Genomic DNA, 25,921 nt, shown 5'->3' with positions numbered 1-25,921 from the left:
ATCATGCTCACCTTTACATGACACGTTTCTCATAAAGAAAGGTCTGCACATCAATGTGTTGTTCTCCATGATTTATTAGAAGTAATTAACATTTAGACTGTAATGGCCAACAGGTCCTGACAAAGATGAGAAGATGACATGATGCTGTGAGGTTGCAGGACAGCCTGAATGCACTGAAGAGCTATCCTGAACCTCAGACTCCAAAGAGGCACCACAGAGATCCTGTTTTCAAGCCTCCTCTTCATTTAACATGCAATCTTCATGGATCAGAAACTGTTGACATTACATTCTATGTTTAATTCTACCTTAGCATCTCATTACAGTTATCTCATTAGAAGGACAATACTGTATGATGAATCAGAGATCTAATTAAAAATACGCTGTGTGTATAGTTTGAGCAGGTATCTACGAATGTCAGCTCGGATGTCAGAAATGTTGACACTTGGGTGCCACCTCATGGTCGGCTTCCCGTCGGGTCCCACCAGAAACTTTTCAAAGTTCCACTTGATGTCGCTGAGCTTCAAAGGCTGCCAGAACAATCTGTCTTTGGGGTCGCCGAAGTTGTCTCCAACAGGAGGGCAAGAGCTCTGCGCGGCAGAAAGCACAAGATTATAAATGTCATGTGAACAATCTCGACCTTACAGAGGTCTGTCAGTAGAAGACCAACTTCTGATCTGCTACACATCTCTTTAAAAAGCAAACTAATCATTTACAAATAAAATCAACTTCCTATTCTTTATCCATTTCAGGAAACCTAATGCCAGTGATGGAAGAGTATTCTGATAAACTGCCTCCAGTGATGTCACTCAGCGGCCACATTGCATCGTGGGTAATGTAGGAGCCAGGCTTTAATAAGGAAGAATGAATGTGTGGATTCAAAAAGAGATATTTTTGGTTCTGCTGCATCGATTCTGATCATTTGTGTTCAACTCTTCATAAGGTCCAACGGTGTTATAGGAGTACAATGCTAAAGCAGTGGACTGCTTTTCAAAACCTGCCTCAAGGTTAGACTCAACTACTTTTTTCACATATGCAGAAGTACATCAAGACCTGTAAACACACTTAAATGTGAATAATTGGTGGAACTAAAAAAAATTGCATAAAATGAAAGTTGCATAAAATAAAAGTCCAAATAGCTAAATATTGTACTCTAGTACAGTACTTAAATAAATGTACTTATTTACTCTCCACCACTGTGTAGAGAGAATGTTTTAAAGTGGCTCCTGAATCAAAACAAAGCCATTAATAGCCTTTTATATTTGGAAAATACCTTTTGCTGGGTTTGGCTGTGGGTGTGAACATATTTATGCACCGTTTAGTAAACAAGGGAGTGTGACTTCTGAGGTCAGAGTAATGAGTTTGAGAGACCAGCGCCAGTAATACATGTTGCGATTTAACCATCAATCCCCCTATTGACCTACAGTACACAGGAAGTCCCACACTTTCCTAAGCAGACCATAAACGTACCTTAAGGAAAGTGTAAACCTCTTGCTCGTCTTTTCCATTCACATCACCTTTCTCCAACAGCAGGAAGTTTGGAACGAATCCATTTCCTGGTCGGACATGCCTGGAATCCAGAAAGAGGGCAGCTTATCAGTGGACGTGCCTCTGAGCACTCTGAGGCCTGGCAGCTGCACTAGATTCACTACAAGCCGAGTGAGACGACACAGTCTATTGAAATGTCTTTGCTATCTCTGCTATGCAAGTCCACTGATGGAACGTGAGACATAAATTCAGTGCGTGTTCGAGAAGCCACAGGCAGAAACTGATCTCACTGCCAAAGGATGCTTTCCTGATTAAATGAAGCTTTGTTGATTGACAGATAGAGGATTTACCAATATTGCAAATTCCTCTCTATATCCAGCTTTGAAAGGTTCTTATGTTAATATATATGGTCTTGTGAGAAGCTTGTGGCTCAGGTTTCCCAATCTTCTACAGGCTGAAATAAAATTCCAAACCCTTCCCTTTCAGGTTTCCAAAAAAGATTTCTGTAGGAAGGTTTTTACCTAATTTCAATGACACGTAGCACTTTGAGCTGATTTTTTTTGTTGACTTTGTAGGAAGTACGACCTGACATTGATTTGCATTGAAAGAGAAACACTTCTCACTTTAAAGCTGGCAGAATTTCATTGTTTTCCCCTGGTTCCTGTTTCCCAAACTGGTTGCAGGGAAAGCCGAGGATGGTGAGTCCGAGAGGTTTCATCTCTTCGTGTAGTGCATTCATTTCTGACGACCGAAAGAAAAACAAGCAGTTGAATGTCTCGCGTAGAGATTTGTTAGTCTGTACTGTGACACGATGTCTGTGGTGCCGTTTCTTACCCACATACTGATAGGTGTATCCTCAGTACGTGGCCACATTGACGAAGAGGACGCTCTTGCCCGTGTAGTCTCTGAAGTTGACAGTGCAACTCCCATTCAGAGTCTTTGCCTTGTATTTGTAAATGGTGTCATCCGTGGATGAGTCACACTGCTGTGGGTACACACACACACACCGATCAAAGCAGGTCACTTGTTTCAGCTGGCCAACAGCCAACATCAATACTTCTGTAATGAAATATTTCCGCTTTCTGGATATAGTATACTGTATGTATGCAAAACAGCAAAGCCTTCCTCTTATCCTGCAGAACATAATGGGTTCACGGTTTGCTTGGAGATTTGCATTTTCTACAACACCCATCTTTTAGCCAACAGTGTATACTGACCTTTCTCACTTCATACAAATGTTTGATCAAGGGTGATGGCACAGTGTCCTCAGCGAGTCATTTTCGTGGAAAAAAGTTTCATAACAACAAAATATTGTTGCGTAAACATTAAAAGCCAGTCTTGTTGCTACATGTTTATGTTGTAGTAAGCAAATATTTCACAACATAAGACTGCTGATTCATAGTCCTGTGGCAAGTTCTTCATTTTACAGGAAATGTGGAAAACAAATTGATTTTATGTATCGATATGAAATATCATGAACTTGAAATTGAAGGACAATGAGATGATAAACGAGTCATAGACCTTTTTCAAAGCAAAAATGCCAAAACTTTGCCAGCGCCTGCATCTTTATTGTGAGGCTTTGCTGCTTTTCTTTGTCTTACATGATAATAAACTAAATATCATTATGTTTTTAACACCGGTTCGACAAAACAAGACATTTGAATGTCTCACTTTTATTAATCAAGAAAACAAATCAATCCATAAAGAAATTAATTGTTAGTTGCAGTGTCAGGAACAAATTTAACATGAGGAAATGCGACAGTCAACATCATACCCTTGCCGAGTGAAAGCTACAACTTGTTACCATGCGGGCTGAACTGTTAATGCCCGGTGTCGACTCAAAAAGAACAAACATTTCAGAATCAGACATTATCTAAGACGTGTAGCTGCGGGGAAAACTTTAAAATCATCCACCAAAGTGGATTTACTTCTCACTATACACAACAAGCACACACAGGAGCACAAAGTGTTTGTATTGCCAGTAACATCTGTTTGCATAACTTTGTCAACACATGCCAGTGTGTGTGAGCTCTGAAAGGGGTCTGGGGATGAACACTGATGAATAAAATGAGCAGGGGTCATTAGTGTCCTCATCATCAGGTGCAAAGAAACCTCCAGACTTAACCTGGCACGGGGAACATTCAGCGCTGACCTCAAGAGAAGTAAAAACTCCCCATCAGGGCTTATGAGACATGACGCACACTGCTAAATATTTGTGTAGCAGTGAGATGATGGTGTGTTTTTACATAATTGCCTTCCATTAGAACAAAAAAATAAAATAAAATAAAACATAAAGGCTACAAATACTCATTTTCTTCCTCTGCTGAGGCTCAGTTAATGTTAACCCTCTGCAGGTGTGAGCTGAGAGCACAGTGATGTCGTCCTATACCAGGCTGTCACGTCTGCCTCTTCCACCTATCTGGACTCATGAATATTAAAGTGCTGGGTATCAACAGGTACCTGTCTGAACGAGGCTCCCGCGGTGGGTCGCAGCAGACCGAGCAGCAGCAGCGGTACGAGGGGCCACATCGTGCCGCCGTCCCTCCCCGACATGATGACTGATCGCTGTGGACGTCCGTCTGCTTCTCCCTCAGGATATTTCTCTGCTCTGCCAGGGGGCGGAGGGGCCGCACAGCTGGCTCAGATGACGCCCTTTGCTGACGTAACGACGCACACAACGATAGACCTGTGAATTAATGAATATATGAATGATTGAACGATTATGAATCTATCTGTTGGGATGTTTAATCGGCAGCAATCTGCATCAGATCATCACATGTTTGTTGTGCAGCTTTCCTGTGAGAGCACATTTATCTCTGAGTGCATTCTCCAGCTAAGTCAAGAGGGTTTAAACATATTTTTAAAAATGATTTATTTATCTTGAGAAGCAGGTGAAGTTTCTCAACCCACAAAGAAGCACGTCATCCTTCAGTTTATCAGAAACAATTCAAAAGATTGTGATAACATGTATGTATGAGGTTGCATAAAATGGAAACAATCAATTTAAGTACAAATATCTCAAAATGTCTCATTCAGTAATGAATGTTTTGTTGTAGACAAAGTAAGAACTGCTCTCCCTCACTGTTCACTTTCCCTTATTAAGACAATCTGCCAAAAATAAAGAAACCCCGGCTGACTGTGTCTCTGTGTGTGTCTGTCACTCTGAGCATGCCTGGTGCTAAACCTACTGTGAACATTCATAAACAGGTTTCAGTGCGACTGTGGAGAAATATTATATAAGAAACTGGTTAAATAACAGTCTGTTGGAGTGACAAGTTGAATTTGGCTGAATCTCGATGAACACAAAATGATAAGCATTACGTGTCCCCCGAAGAGGAGAAACACTGTTTGTTTGATTTTTATTCATGGATCATTTCTCCTCTCCAGGATCAGCTGTTGCCATGGTGAGCTGGTACTTGGCCATATGCCCTGTGGGTGGCTGACGGGCTCTTTCCAGTCCTGTTAGAGCACCTCATTGATGACATTTTACACAGTGGTTGCTTCAGTTCTGTCTTATTGCAGCAAGGCAACATAATCAAAGACAAAAAGTCAAAAGAGATGAGAAAGAATTGAAAAAAACAATGTGACTACAAGAAAGTAAAAGATGATCTTAGTGTGCTTTTTGATTAAGTATCTGAATTTGATCAGTTATTTCATTGTATTTATTTCCATTCCTCTGAAATACACACTGTCTATGCAGCCCAACTTGAAAGTGTTGTTAGATATCAACTTACGCAATTGTTAGTTTCGTAACATTCTCACTTTTACTAACTTCCAGATAGCAGGAACTGGTTAATATGCATCACCGCAAAAATTGTGAAATGTGTTATTTCTGCAATACTGTACTGGTCAGTTTAAATGTGTGAATTTGTTCAGTCTACAGGGACTATTGGAACCACTTTTGGGGATTTTCACAGTTACATTTTTATTTACCAGGATTTGCACAAATTATGATCGAAGTTAAGAAGATGTTGCAGGGTTTTCATGCTTAATAAATTTGGTTTGGGCATGGATGGATTATAACACAATGTGCACCTGGGCACAGACACATAAGGGATCCCATCATGCATTGCACCTGTGGCACTTATTGTCAATTTGCGTCTACTTGATGTCCTTCAGAGACATTTCTGATGTTGACCACAAATGTAAAGTGCTGCTGTTGGGAGAAAACTGCACTGCAACTGCAATGCTTTGTTCTGGATATGAATATAGGTTGTCATTTGCAAATGGATCTTCAAATTGTTAGGCAGAGAGATGAAGAAAAAAGGTTCATCAATCATATTTGTATATACACAAGCTCATTCCGTCATCCTCTGAGACTAACAATTAACCTTTAATTAATACACAGTTTCTTTTTGTAGCTCATATATATCTTTCTTACATGAGCATCTTCTGTTTCATTTAGTTCCTACTAGGAACAAGCTATTCAAAAGTCTGACACAAGAAACAAAGAGGACAATGTGTCACAAAACATATTGAATATAAATGACTAAGATATACATTTCTCTATTTTTACACATGATAGAAAGCTGTAGGAAACTTGTGATGCATATTATATTATTGTAAAGCCCTTAAGGGGCTTTGGAGGCCCCTGACCCCTTAGTCCCCTGAGCATATGCACAGTAAGCCTATTCAGTAATCCAGTTGGGGGTGGGGCGTGCAGTTCCACCTGTCGACCACATGAGGTCGACATTGAGCACACTGTGTTTCCTCAGAGGCCAGACAACTAGCGGTGACATCCATGCTAGCAGTGCAGTCAGTGAGCCCACGGACTCGGCTGCTGCTCCTGTCAGAGATGGCGTCTCTTCTGCAGCCAGATAGAGTCGTCTATCTGGTTCGTGGAGAGAAAAAGATCAGAGCACCTTTATCTCAGCTGTATTTCTGTCGCTACTGTAGTGAGCTACGATCTCTGGAATGTGTGTCTCACGAGGTACGTGGACGTTTTTCCTCACTATCCTCTGGTTTTGACAAGCTAGCTGTTAGCTTTATTTGTCAGCGGCTACTTTGTTGTTAGCCGGCTTGCTAGTAGCTTTGACTAGTAGGCGGGGTTAGAGCAAGCACCTCGCGCTCTGTATGGCTGAGCTGCTTGTCAATCAAGGTTCTTTCCTACAGTCTCCTCATCTCATTGGCTGTGAGCGACGTTTAACTTCCGTCGGAGTTAGCGTTATGGCGAGCTCAGCGCTAATGGGCCAACAAGCTAGCAAGCTCTTGCTATTCTTTGAGGTTGACGTTAAAGTGTTCAGTTTGCTCACATGTAAAGAATATGAACAGCATGTCTATTATATTATAATCTTTCTATTATAACGTTAGTCCACCACAGCTAACGTCATCACTGTCTAAATACGGCTTGTTAACGTGGCTAACAGTTATGGACACCACACCCAGACTGATTTAGCTAGCTGTTTCATCTATTGCAACCTCATATCACCAGTCAGTGATTCGTCTTTGTAAATACGGGAGTACTGACAGTTCATACCATTAACCATCTGCCTTGCGTCATAAAAGCAGAATTGGTACCTCTCTTGGTCATTGTACCACACTGCCTAAATAAATGCTAACGATATTCAATGATAATCGCTGTTATGTATGTAGCAGTTAGCAGAACACTGATAATCCAACAATTGGGAAGCCAGGGCTAAAAATAAACTGCAGACTGACCCCTCTCTTGTACCCCAGGTGGACTCCCACTATTGTCCAAGCTGTCTGGAGAACATGCCATCTGCAGAGGCAAAGCTTAAAAAGAACAGGTGAGACTGATGCATAGAGAAAGCTGCATATTTACAGTATACAGTACTCCTGCAGGTCACTGTTGACTTTGTGGTCTCCTTACTTCATCTTATTTATGTCATGATTGTCCGTTCTTTCATTCCTGATTATCTGTATCTTTGCCGCAGGTGTGCGAATTGTTTTGATTGCCCATGTTGCATGCACACACTGTCCACTCGGGCCACCAACATCCCGGCTCCTCTGCCTGATGACCCTACGAAGACGGCCATGAAGAAGGCCTACTACCTGGCCTGCGGCTTCTGTCGCTGGACCTCCAGGGATGTGGGAATGGCTGACAAATCAGTCGGTGGGTGCTTATGTAATGCGGTCATATTTACAGCACTTTAACTTCAAAAAGGAGTAAGAGGCATAAACGGCATAAAAATGCTGTAATGTGTCAAAGTCCTGCTGAAGGTCCACAGATGCTCATTGAGAAAGCTGTTATTTGTCTTAATCTCATGTTTTGGTCAATTTTGTTCACTGCAGCCAGCGGTGGATGGCAAGAGCCAGAGAACTGTCACACCCAGCGGGTAAGTTTTCCCCCTGTGGTCACTTAAATTCTCATGAGTTGCTCACATGTTTCCTGATGAGGCGTTACTTGTTTTTCAGTAGATGATTTCTGAATAAGTATCACCCACAAATAGCCGGCCGGAGGCAAAAGACAACTGCATGCGTAGTTGCTGAGGCCTTCAATCTGCCACAAGCAACAAATCATAAATGCTTCTTTTTCATTTCATCACAATATATTAGTGGTTAAAGCTAATTATATTGTGCTTTTGTGGACCTTAACACCTTCAGTTATTGTACCAAATCATTTTTAAGTGTTTTATTTCAGTGATTGTCATTGTAATTGATTATTATTATGCACTTTTCCACATTTCTGAAGTTAATTTAAAGACTGTTAAACTGTTGTTTTGAGGGAATGCAACCGTTTTAAACCTGTAAAGCCTTCCTCGATTATTGTTACTTTGAAGTACATCACATTCATAGATGTAAAATCAGTGTGTACTGTACTGTGGGTGAGGGTGTGTGGTTACCCTGGTTCAATTCTTCGATTCTCTTTTTTTTATAAGAATACAGGAAGCATAGATGATCAGTCCCTGGATGATTTTGAAATTGTTTTTTACCCTACAGATCAACAAGCTGATCGAGTATTACCAGCAGCTGGCCCACAGAGAGAAGCAGGAAAGAGACCGGAAGAAGTTGGCCAGGAGACGACAGTGCATGCCTTTGGCGTTCTCGGTACTCTGCTCCCTCTGAGTCCACTTCAGCCTTTTCAAGAATGTCATCATGCTTTCTTCTTTAACCTTTTTAAATGCCAAGCAGCTGTTGTCTCACTGTAATTTGTTACAAAATGTACAGGTCCCGTTTGAAACGGCAATGATATGAATTTAAGACGATATTATGTGATTAGCACACCTTAAATCAAAGCAGGAGGGAATAATTTGCTATATCAGTAGCTGAAGTGTTTGGTTGCAGTGCAAGATTGAAACCATGTCTATACTTAGGAGAATGAATATGAAAGCTTCAGAAGTTTCTTTGAAAATATTCTCCATCCATTGACATTTGAAAGCAACAGAAAAACACCAGTTTATTCTGTCTGACAACAGAGCAGATAATGTACATTTTCATATTCAGTCCCCCTGGTGTGGACATGGTCTTCATGCTTCTGGAGCTTCTTGCCATATAGTTTACACTTCCTGCATTCTGCTTTTACAATAATTAACATCCAATAATGCAAACCAGTCCTGTCGTTGTGTATTGGAGCCATTTTTAAACACTGGAGCACTGTGACGTCCCGCCGTTGTTTTCCATCACTGATGCATTTCTGTTGCTGTTGCTGCATGTCACCAAATGCCACTAATGTTTGCTAAATCGCTTGGGTTTCACCTGGTTCTTTGTTCTCTCTTTTTTTCCTTTGCTTATGCACTCTGATATTTTTGGTTTTTACCCCCCAGCAACACACTATTCATGTGGTGGTGAGTTGTATTTTTCACAACTTGGGTAGTCTCATCTTTACAGTAGTGCTGTCTTCTCTTTATCTCTGTTCTTGTCTAATCTGTTCCTGAGTGACCTCACAGATCACATGAATGTCTCCTTGGATAAATGAGACTGAGATCCACACAATGGGAGCCTTTATGTTGATTAGCGGGAGAGAAGAAGTACAAGACTTTGTGTAACCAGATCAAAATAGGTTTCATACCAAGTCCTCAACTTTCAGCTGATACTCTCCCTCTACCCTGGACAGAAAGGCTCCTGTTGGTGGTTCTTACCAGATGAAATTGTTCTTGGCTTATTTATTATTTATTGAAATGTCAAGTACCATTTCTTTCCATTTTTGTTTTTTAAAAGTTCTCTTAGCTGTCAAGATAAAAGTAGCCGTGTAGAAAAATGGTTGTAGATTTGATAATATCATAAATTCTCTTTAATCCTCCTTAATTTTCCCAGGCAGAAACTGATCTTGTTTTTTTGTCCTATAAATTCACTCAGGAAAAATATGGCCTTGGAACCAGACTGCAGAGGCAGAGGTCTGGAGCTCCCATATCAAGCCTGGCTGGCCTTTCGTGAGTCGTCTTTTGTCATATACTGGAAATTGCTCCTGCTTTGCACTTGTAAAACTAGGTTTAGAAACACAGTTTTCCATGTTCACATCCAGTATACATACATATTATTGGTGACTTAGATAAATGGATTTCTTACCTTCCAGCAGCCACTGTTTCATTAATTCCAGTGTGCCATGGAAATGAATTAGCAGAGCCTTGAAACTTGGCTTGAGATACATATATAATCCATCACAGTGAACAGTTAGTCACCCTTATTTATTTATTTATTTATTTTCAAAGTTACATCATCACTTTGTAGTAATGCAGTTATGAGCGAAGACCATTTTTAACTTTGACCAGCGAGATGCATTCAAGGACCCTGCTTCACAGCTGAAAATTAATAATTGGCTGACAAAAGGCGGTGTTTTTGACAAAGTATGCTGTCAGATGCAGGAGACAAATGTAAAGCAGGTCAGGACATCATGAAAATTATTATGTAAATTTGTTTCAAAAAAATGGTAGCTGTCCAGTAGTTAAGTGTTGCATGTTAAAGTTCCTTGAAGGCACCAACACTAACTTCTCAAAAGCCTCTTCAAAGTCTAAAGATGCATTCTAGGAGTGGCTGAGCATACGATAATCTGATTTATCACAAAATATGTAAACAACATATTTAGCACATATGTCCATATAAGTCTCACGCATATGTTTATAGATGCGATGTACAAGTCAGTCACCATATATCATCTACCTCAGCAAACTGCATCCAGAAGAGGTCATAACCCAAACCACCTGCACTGTTAGTAGCTTTGTTGTAACGTGTATGTGGCCTGAGTCTCACTATGCATTACAGTGTAGCCAGCATTCAGTTTACATTAATGACATTTTCATAGGAGATACGACAGATTGTTGATGGCAGTATTTGTGTCTTCACCAGCCTTAAAGAGGGCGAGGACCAGAAGGAGATCAGCATCGAACCGGCCCAGGCCCTTGATGAAGTGGAACCCCTGCCCGAGGATTGTTACACTAGGCCCATCAGCTTACCAGAGGGTAAGTTTGTTTGGAGCCCGCTAATCAATACCGTTGTTTTTTTTCCTAATAATTGAGGTGGAACTGAATCAAAGTGTCATTGTGTCCTCCCAGTGACCACGCTGCGTCAGAGGCTTCTGCAGCCCGACTTCCAGCCTGCAGGAGCGTCTCAGCTCCACCCCAGACACAAACACCTCCTGATGAAGCGCTCACTTCGCTGCAGGGTCCGTACCACTGCAGGGGGGTTTTACTCTCCCGTTTCAATTAAAGTCTGTTGTCTTCATGTAGATGCACATTAAGATAATAATTTTTCTTTTTTCTTAATTTTCTCCTCCAGAAATGTGAGCACAACTTGAGCAAGCCAGAGTTTAATCCCACTTCAATCAAGTTTAAAATTCAGCTGGTGGCAGTGTGAGTATCGGTCATCAGATTCTGTCCTAAACACGTGTTTTCACGATGATGTTGATCTTATTTTAATTAATGGAAAACATGAAAATGAGCCTGAAGCTCCATGTAGTTTAATTAGATTAAGATCCCCCAAAGTTTGATTTTAGCCTAGTGCAATTATGAGCACATGTTCAGGAAATTTTTCATGTGAAAGTAGCTAAATCTTAAACAGATTTTTCACATTTTTAAATGGAAAATAACCAAAGATTACACAATATCTAAAGCAGTGTCCTAGAAAATAAACTCAGTTGCCTCTGTTAACTGTTTTGGGGTAATCTGTAATGTTCAAATAGCGTGAGGGTGTTTTTAGGAGTTCCTTTTTATTTTTATTTGGCAAGACAAACTCTTAACTTTTTATTAATGTGGTTGTTGTGTAATGATTGTCCTTCTGCCTGTTCCTCCACAGGAGTTACATCCCTGAAGTGAGAATTATGTCCATTCCAAATCTCCGGTACATGAAGGTCAGTTTGTGCACTGCCTCTGTCATGTCAAGTATATCTGTTACATGTTGTATTCATTCTGCTCATAATCTTCACCTCAATAAGTGGAGTCTTGCAGTAACACAGCTGCTAAAACCAAGTATTCAACTTTGTTAATAAAACCTAGTGCAAACCACAATGACTTCAAGATATTCGAGTAGAAGAAGCTTTTTAGTGTGAACTTCACAGAGATCTGAAGTCTTTAAAAGTTGTGCAGTGTGACCGAAGTATAAGTGGACTCTTAACTTCTCTCTTTTCCCTTATCCTGTTTATTTAGGAGAGCCAAGTGCTTCTGACCCTGACCAACCCAGTGGAGAACATCACCCATGTCACACTGTCTGCCTGTGAGGAGGAAGATCCTGATGACATCAACAGCACTGCCAAGGTATTTCACTATACTTTGTCATTTTATTTGTAGTCACAGAAAATATCAAGTAGTGGCTACTGCACAAATACTCATTACTCTCACAGTGGCTATCAAACATTGACACTATGATTTAAACACTGATGGAATAATGGAGTGCCTTTCATTGACTTTCAGGCAGGCTAACAAGAGACTGCGCCTGTTTGTCTTTAATGAGACTTGAAGCTAAAAAAATCAATAGTTAATTATATTCATGCTTAACCTGAAGAATATGTTAAATCTGAAATTTAAAAATCAGATATTTCTCTCTGGAGTAAGTGAAGACTAATCCTGAGCCAGAAGAGAGCTGAATATTGGACTTGAATTTGTTAGGTGGTCAAAAACATTTCAGTAGGATCATAACTTTGTCCCTTGCTGTCTGTTGGATACACAGCCTTTTACAAAAACTACTTTGTAAGGTAATGAATTATATGTCAGGGCTGTGTGTTCGGGAGCACTTCTGCCCCACATGGTGTCAAAACATGAATGATTGGAGCAGAAGTACAGAAGAAACAGGCAGAGTCACAGATTGTGGCTGGTGTTTACCACCTGCCTGCTCTTAAATATTCTGCATTTTATTGCCAACCAGCTTTAGACTCTTCAGCTCCTTCACACTGCCTGTTCCTTGCGGAATAGGTAGCCTTGTCATCATCTCATATGCAGAGTAGTTGTGTCCCATTTTTACCTCCATCTGTCAGCTGTCACGCGTGCAGCTAAGACTGCCGTGCTCCTGTGGTAGACGGTCTGCTGAACTGCCTGTTGCCAGCAGCCGCTGCGAGGCTCTCGGTGACTACAGGCTGTTTGTCTTGGCCTCTTTAGTGATGAAGTCATGGACAGGGTAAGGAAGAGCTCCTGGCCAAAACAGAGCATCTTCATGACCCATTTCCACTCACATTAAGGCCAAACAGAGTGTGCAGTCCTGTCATTCTGCTTGATCTGATATTCAAACACCTGGAGGGCAGTGAGAGCCATGCCTGGTTGATTTCATCGACCAGCACTTTCCAGGGATGGCTTGGCTCACCTCTTTCGATATATATTATGTGTTGCATCTGAACATTATGTAAGCTTGCTGATGATAGTCGGATCATTTATTTTACTCGTAAATGTGATTGAGATTCCTTTTGTCCCTCACAGATGACATTGACTTGTTTTCTGAGTAGTGCAAACATAAATCAGTTGTATTGACACCAGATTTTTAGGACACTGAAAAGTAGGGATGGGAGGGAATTCTTAACGGCGTTTAACGATTAATGTTGAATAATTCTAGGCGCAAATGGTGCTTTTAGAAACTTCACAAAGGCCTCCTCATATGACAAAAAATGACAAAGTGGTAATCCATAGAGCCCCAAGCTGTAGTCAGACACCCAAAGGAACAGACCAGAGCAAAAACAAGTGAAGGGATTATTTGGATCTGTACTATGACTAACCGAATAGTTTACATTACATTGTTAATTGTACCCTTGTTTTGTTTTTTTATCAACCGTTTTTGTGTTAAAACATGAAAATGCTCCTCATGGTATAACAATTTGTGTCTGTAATGAAGCACATAAAGTTCATTTACCAGTTTTTTCTCTTTCTTTCTATTGAATTCTCGAGTTACATCTATTTCTTCCTTATTGAGCAACACCAGAATCTATGGAAATTAAATTTTTTACACTTCAAAAGATTAACTACAGACCAAAAGATGTCTCTCACTTCATCTAACAGTCTATTCTTAATGTATGTGCACCGAAGTCTTCAATTTCCAACATCAATCGTGTGCATTTGCATATCGGAACACGATCGGCTTCCCCAATTAGTTATGATGTCAAGGAATCATGCTCGTACTTAAACGCCTCATACTCAGACTTAAGGTAGAACCGAAAAACTTTCCTCCTTCAGCAAATCAATGTGAAAACAACCTAGTGTCGAACTCTGAACATAAATCATTCTGTACAGTTAAGGTCAGACATCCAAGTGAAGTATGCAAACACATTTTTCAGTTGTTAGATTCTGTTTTCCGACAGAATCAGAATGTCAATATACACTGACATTCACACGCCTGGAAACAGAAAAGTAATATGACTTTCAAAAATCTTATTGAATGTTGGCTCTGTTTTTTGTTTTTTTTTAGGTTCTAGTACCCACCAAGGAACTGGTGTTGGCAGGAAAGGATGCTGCTGCTGAGTATGATGAACTGGCTGAACCTCAAGACTTCCAAGATGACCCAGAGTAAGTTAATACACACAGACAGACACACACAGACAGACACACACAAAGAGACACACACAGACAGACACACACCCTCACAAAGAATTAATAGCATGAGGTAACTATTAACCCGATCCCTCTGTCTCTTCCACAGTGTTGTTGCCTTCAGGAAATCCAACAAGATTGGTTTCTTCATCAAAGTGATCCCTCAGAAAGAAGAGGATGCCGACGTCATGGTTTCATTGAAGATCCGACACGACTTCCGCAACCTCGCGGCTCCCATCAGGCCGAGCGAGGAGGGAGCCGAACCCACTACCGAGGCCATTTGGCTCACGCACCATGTAGAGCTGAGTCTGGGACCACTCGCTCCCTGAACATGAATACTCCATTCACCATCAAACAGTATAGTGTTGGGTTCTTTGAACTAATTTCTGTGAACTGTGGGATGAATTTAATATTACAAATGATTTCTGATTCTGCTTATTGATCTGTAACATTTTTTTCAGATCTACTTGGCATACAGTCATTTTTTTCTTAAGTTGCATCATCGGATACATTGCAGAGCGTGATTGCGTGATACTCCAAGTTATAGATCTTTATGAAACCATAACGCAATATAGGCTACCAGATAAGTTCATCAAGTTTAACCTCACTTAATGACTTTTTTTGTTTGCTTTAATGTTGCTATATGAAATATGAAAAACATGGAACTTTTACAGTACTGTATTTCACCATCATCATCCTTAAACACTATACAATCTATCAGTAAAAGGCACTTTTAGTGTGAGGTTATTCAAAGCAAACAGAACCTTATATATTCATGTAATTACTTATAATTAAATGTTTTGTTAAGTTTCACGTGTTTTCTGTTGCTGGAATGTGAAAAAGGATTTGTCACGGTTGTACATACAGTATTTTCTTAAATGGCAAAGCAACTCTTAACTTCCCAGCCTCTGTCTCAACACTTGTGTGTTTTGTCTTATTGAATCTATTAGCTTTAAAAAATTGTTTTTTAATTTATGTAGAAAATTGCAGTTTTTGTTCAAAGATAAGAGTGAGTGGTTACACATTAATACAACAACATCCAGATTACAGAAACTTTAGACAATAAGTGATGTCGATGAGCAGAATCAGAAATTATAATAAAGAACAATCTGAACAACTCCCAACAGTGCAGCACACGCCTCTGCGCTTTTCGCTTACGTATCCTCGTCAACATCCTTTTCTGCAAACGATAGTATCGTATTAACTCGCATGCTTCAACTATAGTGAATATCGCACATGTTAGACAATGTCATCACTGATCCTATACTGTTTTCTTATCAGAAAGGTTCCTCTTGGGTTGAAGGTGATACCTACCTGTCATTTTACTATAGTCTGAAGTCAAACCTTCATTGGCACTGTGGAGAGGATGTATAAGAAGCTCTGTAAATTACAAATGAAGTGTTCATCATTTAAATGTACTGAGACACTATAATTCTTTTTTCTGATTCAAAATGTTTGGTTTTGTAGACTTCACTGACCGCTCTGTCGGTGTATATCGTAAGCTGCTGTCATGTTTGGTCTCAAGTGTGTTAGTAAAACAGAGCCTTCCAACCAACAGTTAACCCTCTGTACTGGTTAATAAACTAATATGATACTGTAACACCTCTCGACCTTTTTTTTTTCTTGGGCTGACTTGACTTTTCAAAGCTCTTTGAGTCCAGTGTTGTGAAAAGTACTCAAAAGTCATACTTGAGGAAAAGTAAAGATGAAATATTAAATGTTAATGTTAAAACATGACTTCGGTAAAAGTGACAGTCACCCGTACGCAGAGTGAAAGTCATTAAGTATACGATAAATTATAAATACATTTACATGTATATATACACTCTGGGTTGCCTTTGGGAATGAAATGTCCTGTACTGTATAAACACATTTCAGATCTGATATTCAGTATTTGTCGGATTATCACGTTTCTTTTTATCTGATTGCTGATTGCTTTAAAAATGCATAACTTTGGCTCTATAGAATGCACTCTGCAAAGTTACAAGTAACTAAAGTGATCCAATAATAGTGGAGTAAAAAGAACCGGTGGTGGAAAGAGCACTGCAAGTAAAACTACTGGTGTTATAATAATACTTAAGTAAAAGTACTAGAAATTCTTTTCAAAGGCAACTCGGAGCATTAGTTACTTTTTAACCGTTGATGATTAATGCTTCACCAATAGCAGGCAATCAATCAAATTGGCCCATTTGTGATCAGATAGCTTTATTGGCTACAAAAATGCAGATGAAAGGTTTAGATGTTATTCAAATTGTACTCAGTACGGAAGCCCTAAAGGGCCATGCATTCATACATTTTATTTCCTCTGTTTTCCCGTGATAACGAGTTAATTTCATTTGTTTTCTCGAGATATCTCTCGAGTTATTATCTCGAAATAACAACTGCCGTTTTCCCGAGATAACGGGATAATTTTCTCGAGATCTTGAGAAAACTACAGAAGCCCTAAAGGGCCATGCATTCATACATTTTATTTCCTCCGTTTTCCCGTGATAACGAGTTAATTTAATTTGTTTTCTCGAGATCTCAAGTTATTATCTCGAAATAACAACTGCCATTTTCCCGAGATAACGGGATAATTTTTTCGAGATCTCGAGATAACGAAAATTTTTGTTTTCCCAAGATAACGATATAATTAATTCGAGATCTCGAGATAATGACTGTGATATGATAGGCCTGAGATTATGGAGACGCCCGGGACCTCGTAGCTGGTCGGCTATGTAGTTAACGACGACATCAGGCTCACTTAGATTGCGCCGCTGATATAGCTGAAGCCTTGCTAACTGTCTTTTTAGATAACGCACACTAATGTGTATATTATCTTTAATAGCAAGATGTAATGCTATTTCAGCCTGTGTCAGGCCTTGATTGAAAAGATATGTGATCGATATGCTCCTGCTCCCCTGACATCGCTACACTGAATGATGTTTCCTGCAATGATTTAATATACTACACTATCGTTTTGTTTTCTCAAGATCTCGAATTAATTATATCGTTATCTCGGGAAAACAAAGTTTCGTTATCTCGAGATCTCGGGAAAATCATCCCGTTATCTCGGGAAAATGGCAGTTGTTATTTCGAGATATAACTCGAGATCTTGAGAAAATAAATGAAATTAACTCGTTATCACGGGAAAACGGAGGAAATAAAATGTATGAATGCATGGCCCTTTAGGGCTTCCGTAGAAAACAAAAGGGTAGTGTAGTATATTAAATCATTGCAGGAAACATCATTCAGTGTAGCAATGTCAATCTAAGTGAGCCTGATGTTGTCGTAGCTGACCAGCTACGAGGTCCCAGTGTCTCCATAATCTCAGGCCTATCATATCACTGTCATTATCTCGAGATCTCGAATTAATTATATCGTTATCTCGGGAAAACAAAGTTTCGTTATCTCGAGATCTCGAGAAAATTATCCCGTTATCTCGGGAAAACGGCAGTTGTTATTTCGAGATAATAACTCGAGATCTCGAGAAAACAAATGAAATTAACTCGTTATCATGGGAAAACGGAGGAAATAAAATGTATGAATGCATGGCCCTTTAGGGCTTCCGTAACTCAGTACTCAATAATGATGTCAAAAGTAACTAAATAGATGATCTGGTGTAATGCATACTTAAGTATGAGTAAAATAACAGACTCAAAAGTACAGTTACCCCAAAAAATGACTTCATCACAGTATTTTCAGTACAATATTTATCTCCAAAATGTAGTGGAGTGGAAGTATAAAGTGGCAGAAAATGGAAATACTCAAGAACAAGTACCACGAAATTGTACTCAAGTACAGTACTTTAGTACTTAGTTACATTCCATCACTGTCTGAAATATGGTGAGTGAAGCTCCTCTGTGCGTCTGCTCTATATTCATTCTCCCCACAGGGTGGCGCTGCAGGCAAACAGTTTTTACAGAGCAGCTGCAGGGGAGAGAGCTTTGGAAAAACATAAGAGAGCACACAGGGACATGTGTTCTTCAGTATGCTCTTGAATGACCCGACAAGCTAAAACAGTAAATGTGATTACAGTAATGTTTGGCTGAGAAGTTAAAAAGCACCGAGATCCAGACAGAGATATTTTAATAATAACCCCAGCACAGCTAGATGGGTTTTTTCTTTTTTTTTTTTTTTTTCAGGATATGAGTCATGAGGATAAAATGTCTCCTTGTCAACAGCGGGAGTAGACTAATGGAATTTGTGTTCCAACAGATAACATTTTGTATTTAACACATATCGGCCCTGCTTGGTGATGCTTTGCGCACATGGGACAGTTTATTGCCTCTGAAAAGGCAGATCAGATCTGTGCGATGCAGGCCTGGTGCAGCTGAGGCCCGTCTGCTGTGTAAACAGACCCACTCGGTCTGGGTAATAAAGCCATGATTTTCTTTTATCTTCAGTAGATATAAACAGCTCAGAAGAGTGGCCTGTGTGCGAGCCATAAATCACCGCTGAAGATGAGGTAATAAAGCACACATGGAGCAGGTCAGAGCCACTGAAACAGCCCAGACTCCCACTTCAAGCACAGCTGATGAGAGCAGTAGCCGACTCTCAGTGCACTGCAGTGGTGTGCTGTACCTGCACTTGCTGGGAGATTGCTTTCCTGCTGGGAATATCATATTTTATTAAAAGAGATGAACTCACTCGTATATACATAGTCGTGGCCGTAATTTAAATAAACAGAGAAGACAGAGAGTGAAGATGACTGAATTGCATATAGCCGAGGAGATTTATGCAGAAACCCTCTGACTGACTCATGAGCAGAGCTTGAATGATGCCCAAAAACACCGTCTGGAGGACAAATTCTGCATTCTTCTGGTTAGGATAATATTTTCCTGGATCAAGACTCGAATTATTTCATGCTCGGCATCAGCGTGTTCTTATTTGTAGAACCTCATTCTGTAAACAGCACAGAAATTTGACCTGTGAGCATGTTAAGGGGATTAGAAATTAATATCAGGGTGTTCCAGCAGTGTCGACTAAGTAAGTGGCTTAGTGAAAAGACTTTCATGTCTCTCCTTTCCTCTTCCTCTGTTTTGCCTCTTTTGAAGACTAACATCTTTATTTATAAAGACAGACCCGGCCAGCCTTGACCAGATGAGAAATTCCTCACAGAATTACAAGTTTGACTGCACCCAGGACCTTTCCGCAATTACGTCAGCGCCCAAACCGCCAGTAACTCACCCCACAGAGGAAGCATGACACAAGCAAGTAAAAAGGAAAGCTACACCTCCACAGCAGCAGTAAATTCCCTCCATCTAATAAAAAGATGGCATCTAGAAGTCTGCACGACTATCATTTCTCTATGTACTGTCATGGATCAACTGTACAGTGTGTACTGTTTATGCATGAGGTCTGCCTCCTTCATTAGATCTGTCAGGTGGATAGATATTGTCAACATGAATCCTCAGAGGAGTCTCTTCACGTCTTCCCGGAATAGTTTGGACATGTCATATTTCTGGGGCGTGAGGAGAAGAAGCACAAAAGACCCAGGAGCTCTTTTTTCCTTTACATCCCACTTTCTTAGGTTGAGCAGTAGGCCTTGAGGTGCTCTGAGTGATTAATCGCCTCCCTCATTTTCGGCTCACCAGACCATCATCTGGTTAATTAGAGGTAACTGATGATGTCTACCCAGATGAATAACTGTAGGCATGTGGGCTTCCAAAGCTGGGAGAGCCAAACCTGTGAAACCTTAGCTTTTCAAGAGGAACCCCAATCCCCCCTTCTCTATGGTACCCTTTTTGTCATTTTCTCTCAATCACCCTCCATTTCCTCTCGCTTTCATTCTCTGTCTGCATTCTGATGGCTGTAGGTTAGTTGGAATGTTGACTTTGGACGCCTGAGTTGAAAAAGATCGCTCTGAGAAAGCAGCTGACCCTCGACACCCCCTCCGAGGCCCCTGTCAGAGACTCATACTACGGGCCTGTGCTCCGTGCTTTCATTTATTATTTGCTCAATTGCTCACCGGGTGCATTACGTGTGTTGGGGCACAAGAGTGTCAGCGCCCCGAGCCAAGGCCTGCGCCACAGAGTGGGGCCTCAGGGGGATCACTGAAGGCACTGGAGGGCTGAAAGTCTGCTGTTTGTTTGGCATCTACCACTTCATGGAAAGACCAGAGTATAATTGAAATCAGACAATCAGGATTAGTCTAGTTCAGAGAATGATGTAATGTTTTGACCATATGTTACTCTGTATGTTACTCCATCACTTGGTTCCCTTCCCAAACCGTAGGAGAGAGGTCAAAAAGTAGATACCTCTGAAATGACAAAAACACTATGAACAATGTGAACTGCTGATGGACTAGCTAGCAGAAGCTACAATTGGTAGCAGTTCATGTTAATAAGCTGCCCCCTATTTGTTTTGAGTATGAATTTGAAAGGCGGCTGATTCTTACATATTGCACCTTTAAGCGGCTGCTGCATATAGCGTCATAATTAGCGTAGCGATGTTGTAGAGATATCAATCTTCCCATGTAACTCTGTAAGAAACAAATAAGTGTATTTCCCAGATTTAAAAGAAGGGCAATTTTCACTAGCATGAACACAAGTGTGTGCTGAGTTGTGCTGACACTTTGGCGGTGAACTTGAGCTTGAGCATGCTGCCACAGTCACACATAGACCTGAACTTTCCAGAGGGCTTTGGGTCTCTTTGTACAGACACATAATTCCAGTCACAGGACATTTCACACTGCAACATAAATTACACTAATTTATTTGCTTAAATAAGCAAACAGAGGAGAGCTTGAGTTCCCCTGACATTTATAGAAAGGAGTTGTGCAGCTGCCACACTAAGATCTTAATTCAGTGATGCCCAGTACAAGATAATGCTCTGTGGTCTAAAAGTATCCACCTAAACAAGGTTTATTAATTTCCAAAATGAATTACACACCCCAAAGACATTCAGCCACACGCCAGCAATAATACAAGTTCAATAAATAACGGATTTCAATTAGGGCATCACTTGTAGCAGAAGTACTATTGTTGTCTCATAGTGGATGGTATAGCCGGAGGCACCTTGGGCAGCTACTGTAAGCCCCATTAGATCCTGCTGATAGCGTACTGGCAGCTGAGAATGTGTGGATGGATGCTGAAGACAGAGGGCTGGTTTCCGCTTTGCAGCCGTCCCAGGGCGTGCGGCCAAACCCACAGAAGCCCAGCCCAGCACGACCCACCATCACACCACAAATACTGTATATCCACATCCAGTATACACACACACACAAGTTCCCATCACTGAGCAGCGCTGTATTTCACCCAGGAGAGGCTAAGTTAAATCAATGTAGGGAATCAATGAGAGCTTCATTGGATTTACAGGGCAGGAATATGAAATGTCAAACTGTAGATGGGGATTTGTTGTAGACTCTATCAGTGGCACATTGCACAGGCTGAGAGGCCCTTAAAAGGCTAGAGGACAATAAAAAGCCCCTGCAGAAGGAGCTCTGAGTACACTGCAGTGTGAGTAAACAACAACAGATTTCAATGCTTTTATATCAACATGGAGTGTTAGTGCGGGTTTATACATAATTATACTGTCTTATGCACAAGAGATAGCATATATTAGATGTATTTATGTAATTTAAAGCAGACATTTGCCCCTAAGGCATCTCAAGATGATTAAAGGAATGATGAATAATCCTGTCAGGGAGAATTGTTAATTTATTCTTACTTTTCTCTCATTTTTGCTTGTTTTCCTTGTGGTATATTTGTACCTTCAGGCCTTTTAAAAGTCCATCAAATGAGACACATCTGAGAAAGGAAAAAAATCATTACTTACATCCCACGACTGCACTAAGGCCATACCCTGTGATGAGAGGTCACAAGTATGGGTCAAAAGCCAAAACGGTCAACAACCTGTGATTTACAACAGTATTTTATTGACCATCCAGCAGTTAATCAGTTGAATTATGTTGCTCATAGGCGGGCGAACTTGCACAGTTCAATAGTTAAACTGTCAATGTTACATCCACCATTTTGTCAGATCTGTGACCGAGCAAATACTGACAGGCATCTTTGATCTACTTCCCAAAATGCCCTCCGAGCTTAATCTGTACATACTCTTCATTATTTCAGCTGTTTTGTGATTGTTGAATGTTTTTTTTATTTGATCTGTTTAATGATAACCAAGCTAAACAGTCTAAATAATGTCACTGTTTATTTCCTGTTGGGGTAACTTCATGAATTTTACCTTTGTGGAGAACTTAATGTTGAACTTTTGATACGTTACATTTAAACTGGGAAGTGGGAATTTCCAAGTTCCCAGTTGGAAATTTCAACTGCAACGCTACCTGAAGCTGAATCTCCCTCTCAGAAAGATGGAAGAACCTCACCAACCTCGACCGCAAAATCCAAGATGGCTGCTGTACGAATCAACAGATCGAAAGCTGCAGATTATCCTGTTTATCACCACTCGTGTCTTATTTGTGTTTCATTAAATCAGTCGTACACACATCACTGTCCACCTTCTGTTATCTGTGGACATGTTGCTGCTCTGTTTGAATGCGCAAAATACGGCGTAATGCATTGTTATCAACTGTTATTGCTAAAAAACGACGGCTAACCTAAGTAGAACTCGTTTTCGGTCTTGTTTTACTGGAACGGTCATAATCATGCAAGACAAAACATAACAAATACAAATACTGTATGTTGATATATGAATATCATTAGACATTTTATAACATATGGTTTGATTCTCTGAGATTTTGTTAAATTCCCTGCATAATAAATCATCTTGCAGCTGATGCAGCCACAGGTGTAGGGCGTTGTATTTTGATTCAATATTGATTAACTTTATTGAAGTGATCTTGATTTCTACCTGCACACTGTGTACTCTAATCCCCAATGATTTAATGAGAACATCATCTATAAAAGAGTTTTATAGATACACAAGCTCAGCTGTGGAAACAGAGTCAGACTCAAGATCCCACAGGGACTGTCGGCAAACAACAGAGTGCTAACACACACACACACACACACACACACACACCAGTCATGCCCAAGGAATTTAAGACAGATTTGCCATCCCCTCTAAAACAATAAAACTAGGAACATATAATGAGATCATGATGACATAATTTGTGTCAATCCATTTTGAGGCTGTGTAGTCAAAAAACAGACATGAGCCCTGATAAGCCAAAGAGGATGGAGACTACATTCACTGGTGTTTAAATTTCCAAACATTCATTATTTACACGGGAACGTCTGTCTGAGGACTGTTGTTTATCTACAGACTGTACTGAGGAGTGTTTCACCGTCAGGACGTCCTCAAGCATTGCCAGGCCTGACTGAAGCTGCTGTGAGGAGGCTCTGGGTCGAGCGGGGCCTGTCTAACCCATGTTGTTCTCTTTAATTTCCTGTTGATGGAGCTCACAGATCTGATTTCCTGCCTACGCGGGAAAGATAATCTTGCTGCCAATCCGCTGACTTTGGTGGGGGAGAATTTCACTTCGGTGAGCCACGACGACTTTATCTCAGGCCTCCCCAAACCCCCCACCATCACCACCCTCACAGCTTGAAGATAGGCCTCTCTGGATTTTCACATCTGTTGCGTGTATTTTCATAATTTAGTTTTCACAAGACTTGGCAGGAGAGAGTGTACAAGAAGGAGTGAAGACAAGAAAAGAGTCATTGTAGGTAGTTTATAATTCATTATAAACAACAATAAACATAATCAATTTTTTACAATGCCTTTACGAGTCCTGAGGGAAGAAAATATGTCTTCAAAGGACGGGAATATTTTGGTCTGGGACCAATCTGAAGCATCTGTCACTCCTTTCCTGTGCAACATCCTCTGATAATGGTTGCAACAGGGACTCCTCGTGGTATCCTGGTTCTTCAGCTCCACATGTGAGTTGTCATGCATCTTCTTTGCATTTGTGTCCACATCTGTGAACTACCATCAGTGTTAAAAACATCAGAATTAGCAGGGGCTGAGAAATGGAAAGTCTGCAGCTCACCCACAGCTACATATATAGGACTGCACTCCAGGCCGTGCAGTAGCAGTACATCCCTGACATCTTTCCATTTGCCAGAGGATGGATGAGCTTGACCCCTGAGTACTTGACCTTGTTCACTCTGAAGCAAGAGCAACACATTCCCCGCTGGATCAACACCACTCCGTTCATTCTTACAAAATTTTCCATTCGCTGAACGTTGAAAGAGGGACCACCTCTGAGGTGTAGTTTCATCCTGATTAGAGTCACATGGAGAACTGTGTGTTGCCGTTGAGATATTCCTTTAAATGAGTATCAGTAAAACAACATGTGGGCGTAAGCCTTAGGACTGCAATGACTTCATGTTTCTGGTGTAGCTTGCACAACATTGTTAGCAGGAACTTATGCCGGCAGACATCCAACATGATCTGTTCTTAAGGGCCTTTTTTTTTTTTGCTCACTTCACTGGGTTCATAAATATTTTCATGCTGAGGGTTATCACAACATGACCTCATGAAAAGCCAAACAAAGCATTCCTTCTCCTTCTGCGCAGAATAAAAACCATCTCTCAGTCCACCCTATGTATTTTCAACTGCTCCCTCTTATTCACAGCTCTTATTGACATCTTTACGTCTCCCTTTCTTTATTTCTGTGGCCATCTTTCCATTTGTCCATCCCTCCCTCTTTCTCTCCTCCTGGTCCACCCAGCCCCTAATTAGAGGGAAGTAAAAATAAGCGCGCCGTTGCTAAGCTTGTGAGTTTGGCAGACCAGGAGTCAAGCAAACCAGGTCTGCTGCCAGACGAGAAATCTTTTCGGGCACGTTTGCCAGCACATAGCCTTTAAGTGGGTCACGAAACTGAAACCCAGGCAAGACTCTTTAGTGCTTTAAACAGCTCTCCGGAGGCAGAGAGCTCCAACAAGAAGGTCAAACATCCCCTCAATCAAGACCCCCAGATCCCAGACACCTCAGGGACTGTGATGCTGAATTTATTAGCGGAGCTTTTACGCTGGCTTGATCACCTGTGGGCTGGAACAGGAGAGGGGGATTTTCTTGAGTCAGCCTGAGCAGGAACTTGGTCCTGCTGGCTATTTATTTTCTCATTTTCTTATTCAGCACTGTAACTGGATAGACCCAGATGGCATGCCGCTGGCTGGATTGGCAGGCATGTGTTTCAGGCTGTTTATATTTGGGTGTGTCTCCAGGGATACTTTCATAACTTTGTTGTGATATCAATACCCAATGAGTCTAAAAATAACATTGCATTGCCAAACATGTTAAGGTCATTGTTTTTTCATTCATTTTTATTATGACATGATTGTTTATTCTGCACAGAAATACTTGGATATTACATACACAGAGAAAATCAGCATGCTCTGTCATCCTGGCGTCAGTCCCTCGCTGAAAGAAAACACAGTATAATATTCAGCTACAGCGTCTTGTGTTGTGACTATATGATTTTAGTTTTGCAGTCAGATAACCTGAGCTGAACCCATTTCTTTGTGGAATGTGTTCTTCAACCTCTCCAGCCTATGGCTGTGCAGTCTCTACAAAAGGTGCTTGTCACATAGTTCTCCTTCACATGTTTTAATGGATTGTGTGGTGTTGCCTTACATTACTAAAAG

General features: G+C 40.7%; 2 protein-coding genes across 2 annotated transcripts; one reads left to right on the top strand and one right to left on the bottom strand.

Moving 5' to 3' along the window:
• Nucleotides 1–56: 56 nt before the first annotated feature.
• gpx3 (glutathione peroxidase 3) lies at nt 57–4,090 on the bottom strand. Its single transcript, XM_073487176.1, has 5 exons — nt 3,946–4,090; nt 2,320–2,470; nt 2,109–2,226; nt 1,468–1,567; nt 57–587 (listed from the first exon to the last, which is right to left on the bottom strand). Exons 1-5 carry the CDS (start codon nt 4,036–4,038, stop codon nt 366–368), a joined length of 684 nt encoding a protein of 227 aa, XP_073343277.1. The 5' UTR covers nt 4,039–4,090; the 3' UTR covers nt 57–365.
• A 2,153-nt stretch (nt 4,091–6,243) lies between these two features.
• Nucleotides 6,244–15,984, top strand: dctn4 (dynactin 4). The gene is made up of 13 exons (XM_073487043.1): nt 6,244–6,415; nt 7,162–7,232; nt 7,380–7,558; nt 7,738–7,781; nt 8,386–8,493; nt 9,742–9,815; nt 10,729–10,841; nt 10,935–11,044; nt 11,158–11,231; nt 11,674–11,728; nt 12,024–12,131; nt 14,263–14,360; nt 14,494–15,984. Exons 1-13 carry the CDS (start codon nt 6,281–6,283, stop codon nt 14,711–14,713), a joined length of 1,389 nt encoding a protein of 462 aa, XP_073343144.1. The 5' UTR covers nt 6,244–6,280; the 3' UTR covers nt 14,714–15,984.
• Nucleotides 15,985–25,921: the final 9,937 nt, after the last annotated feature.

Source organism: Pagrus major, chromosome 18 (genome assembly GCF_040436345.1).
Source record: "Pagrus major chromosome 18, Pma_NU_1.0".
In the NCBI taxonomy this organism is placed as follows: Eukaryota; Metazoa; Chordata; class Actinopteri; order Spariformes; family Sparidae; genus Pagrus; species Pagrus major.
This window is presented reverse-complemented; position numbering and strand designations above follow the sequence as displayed.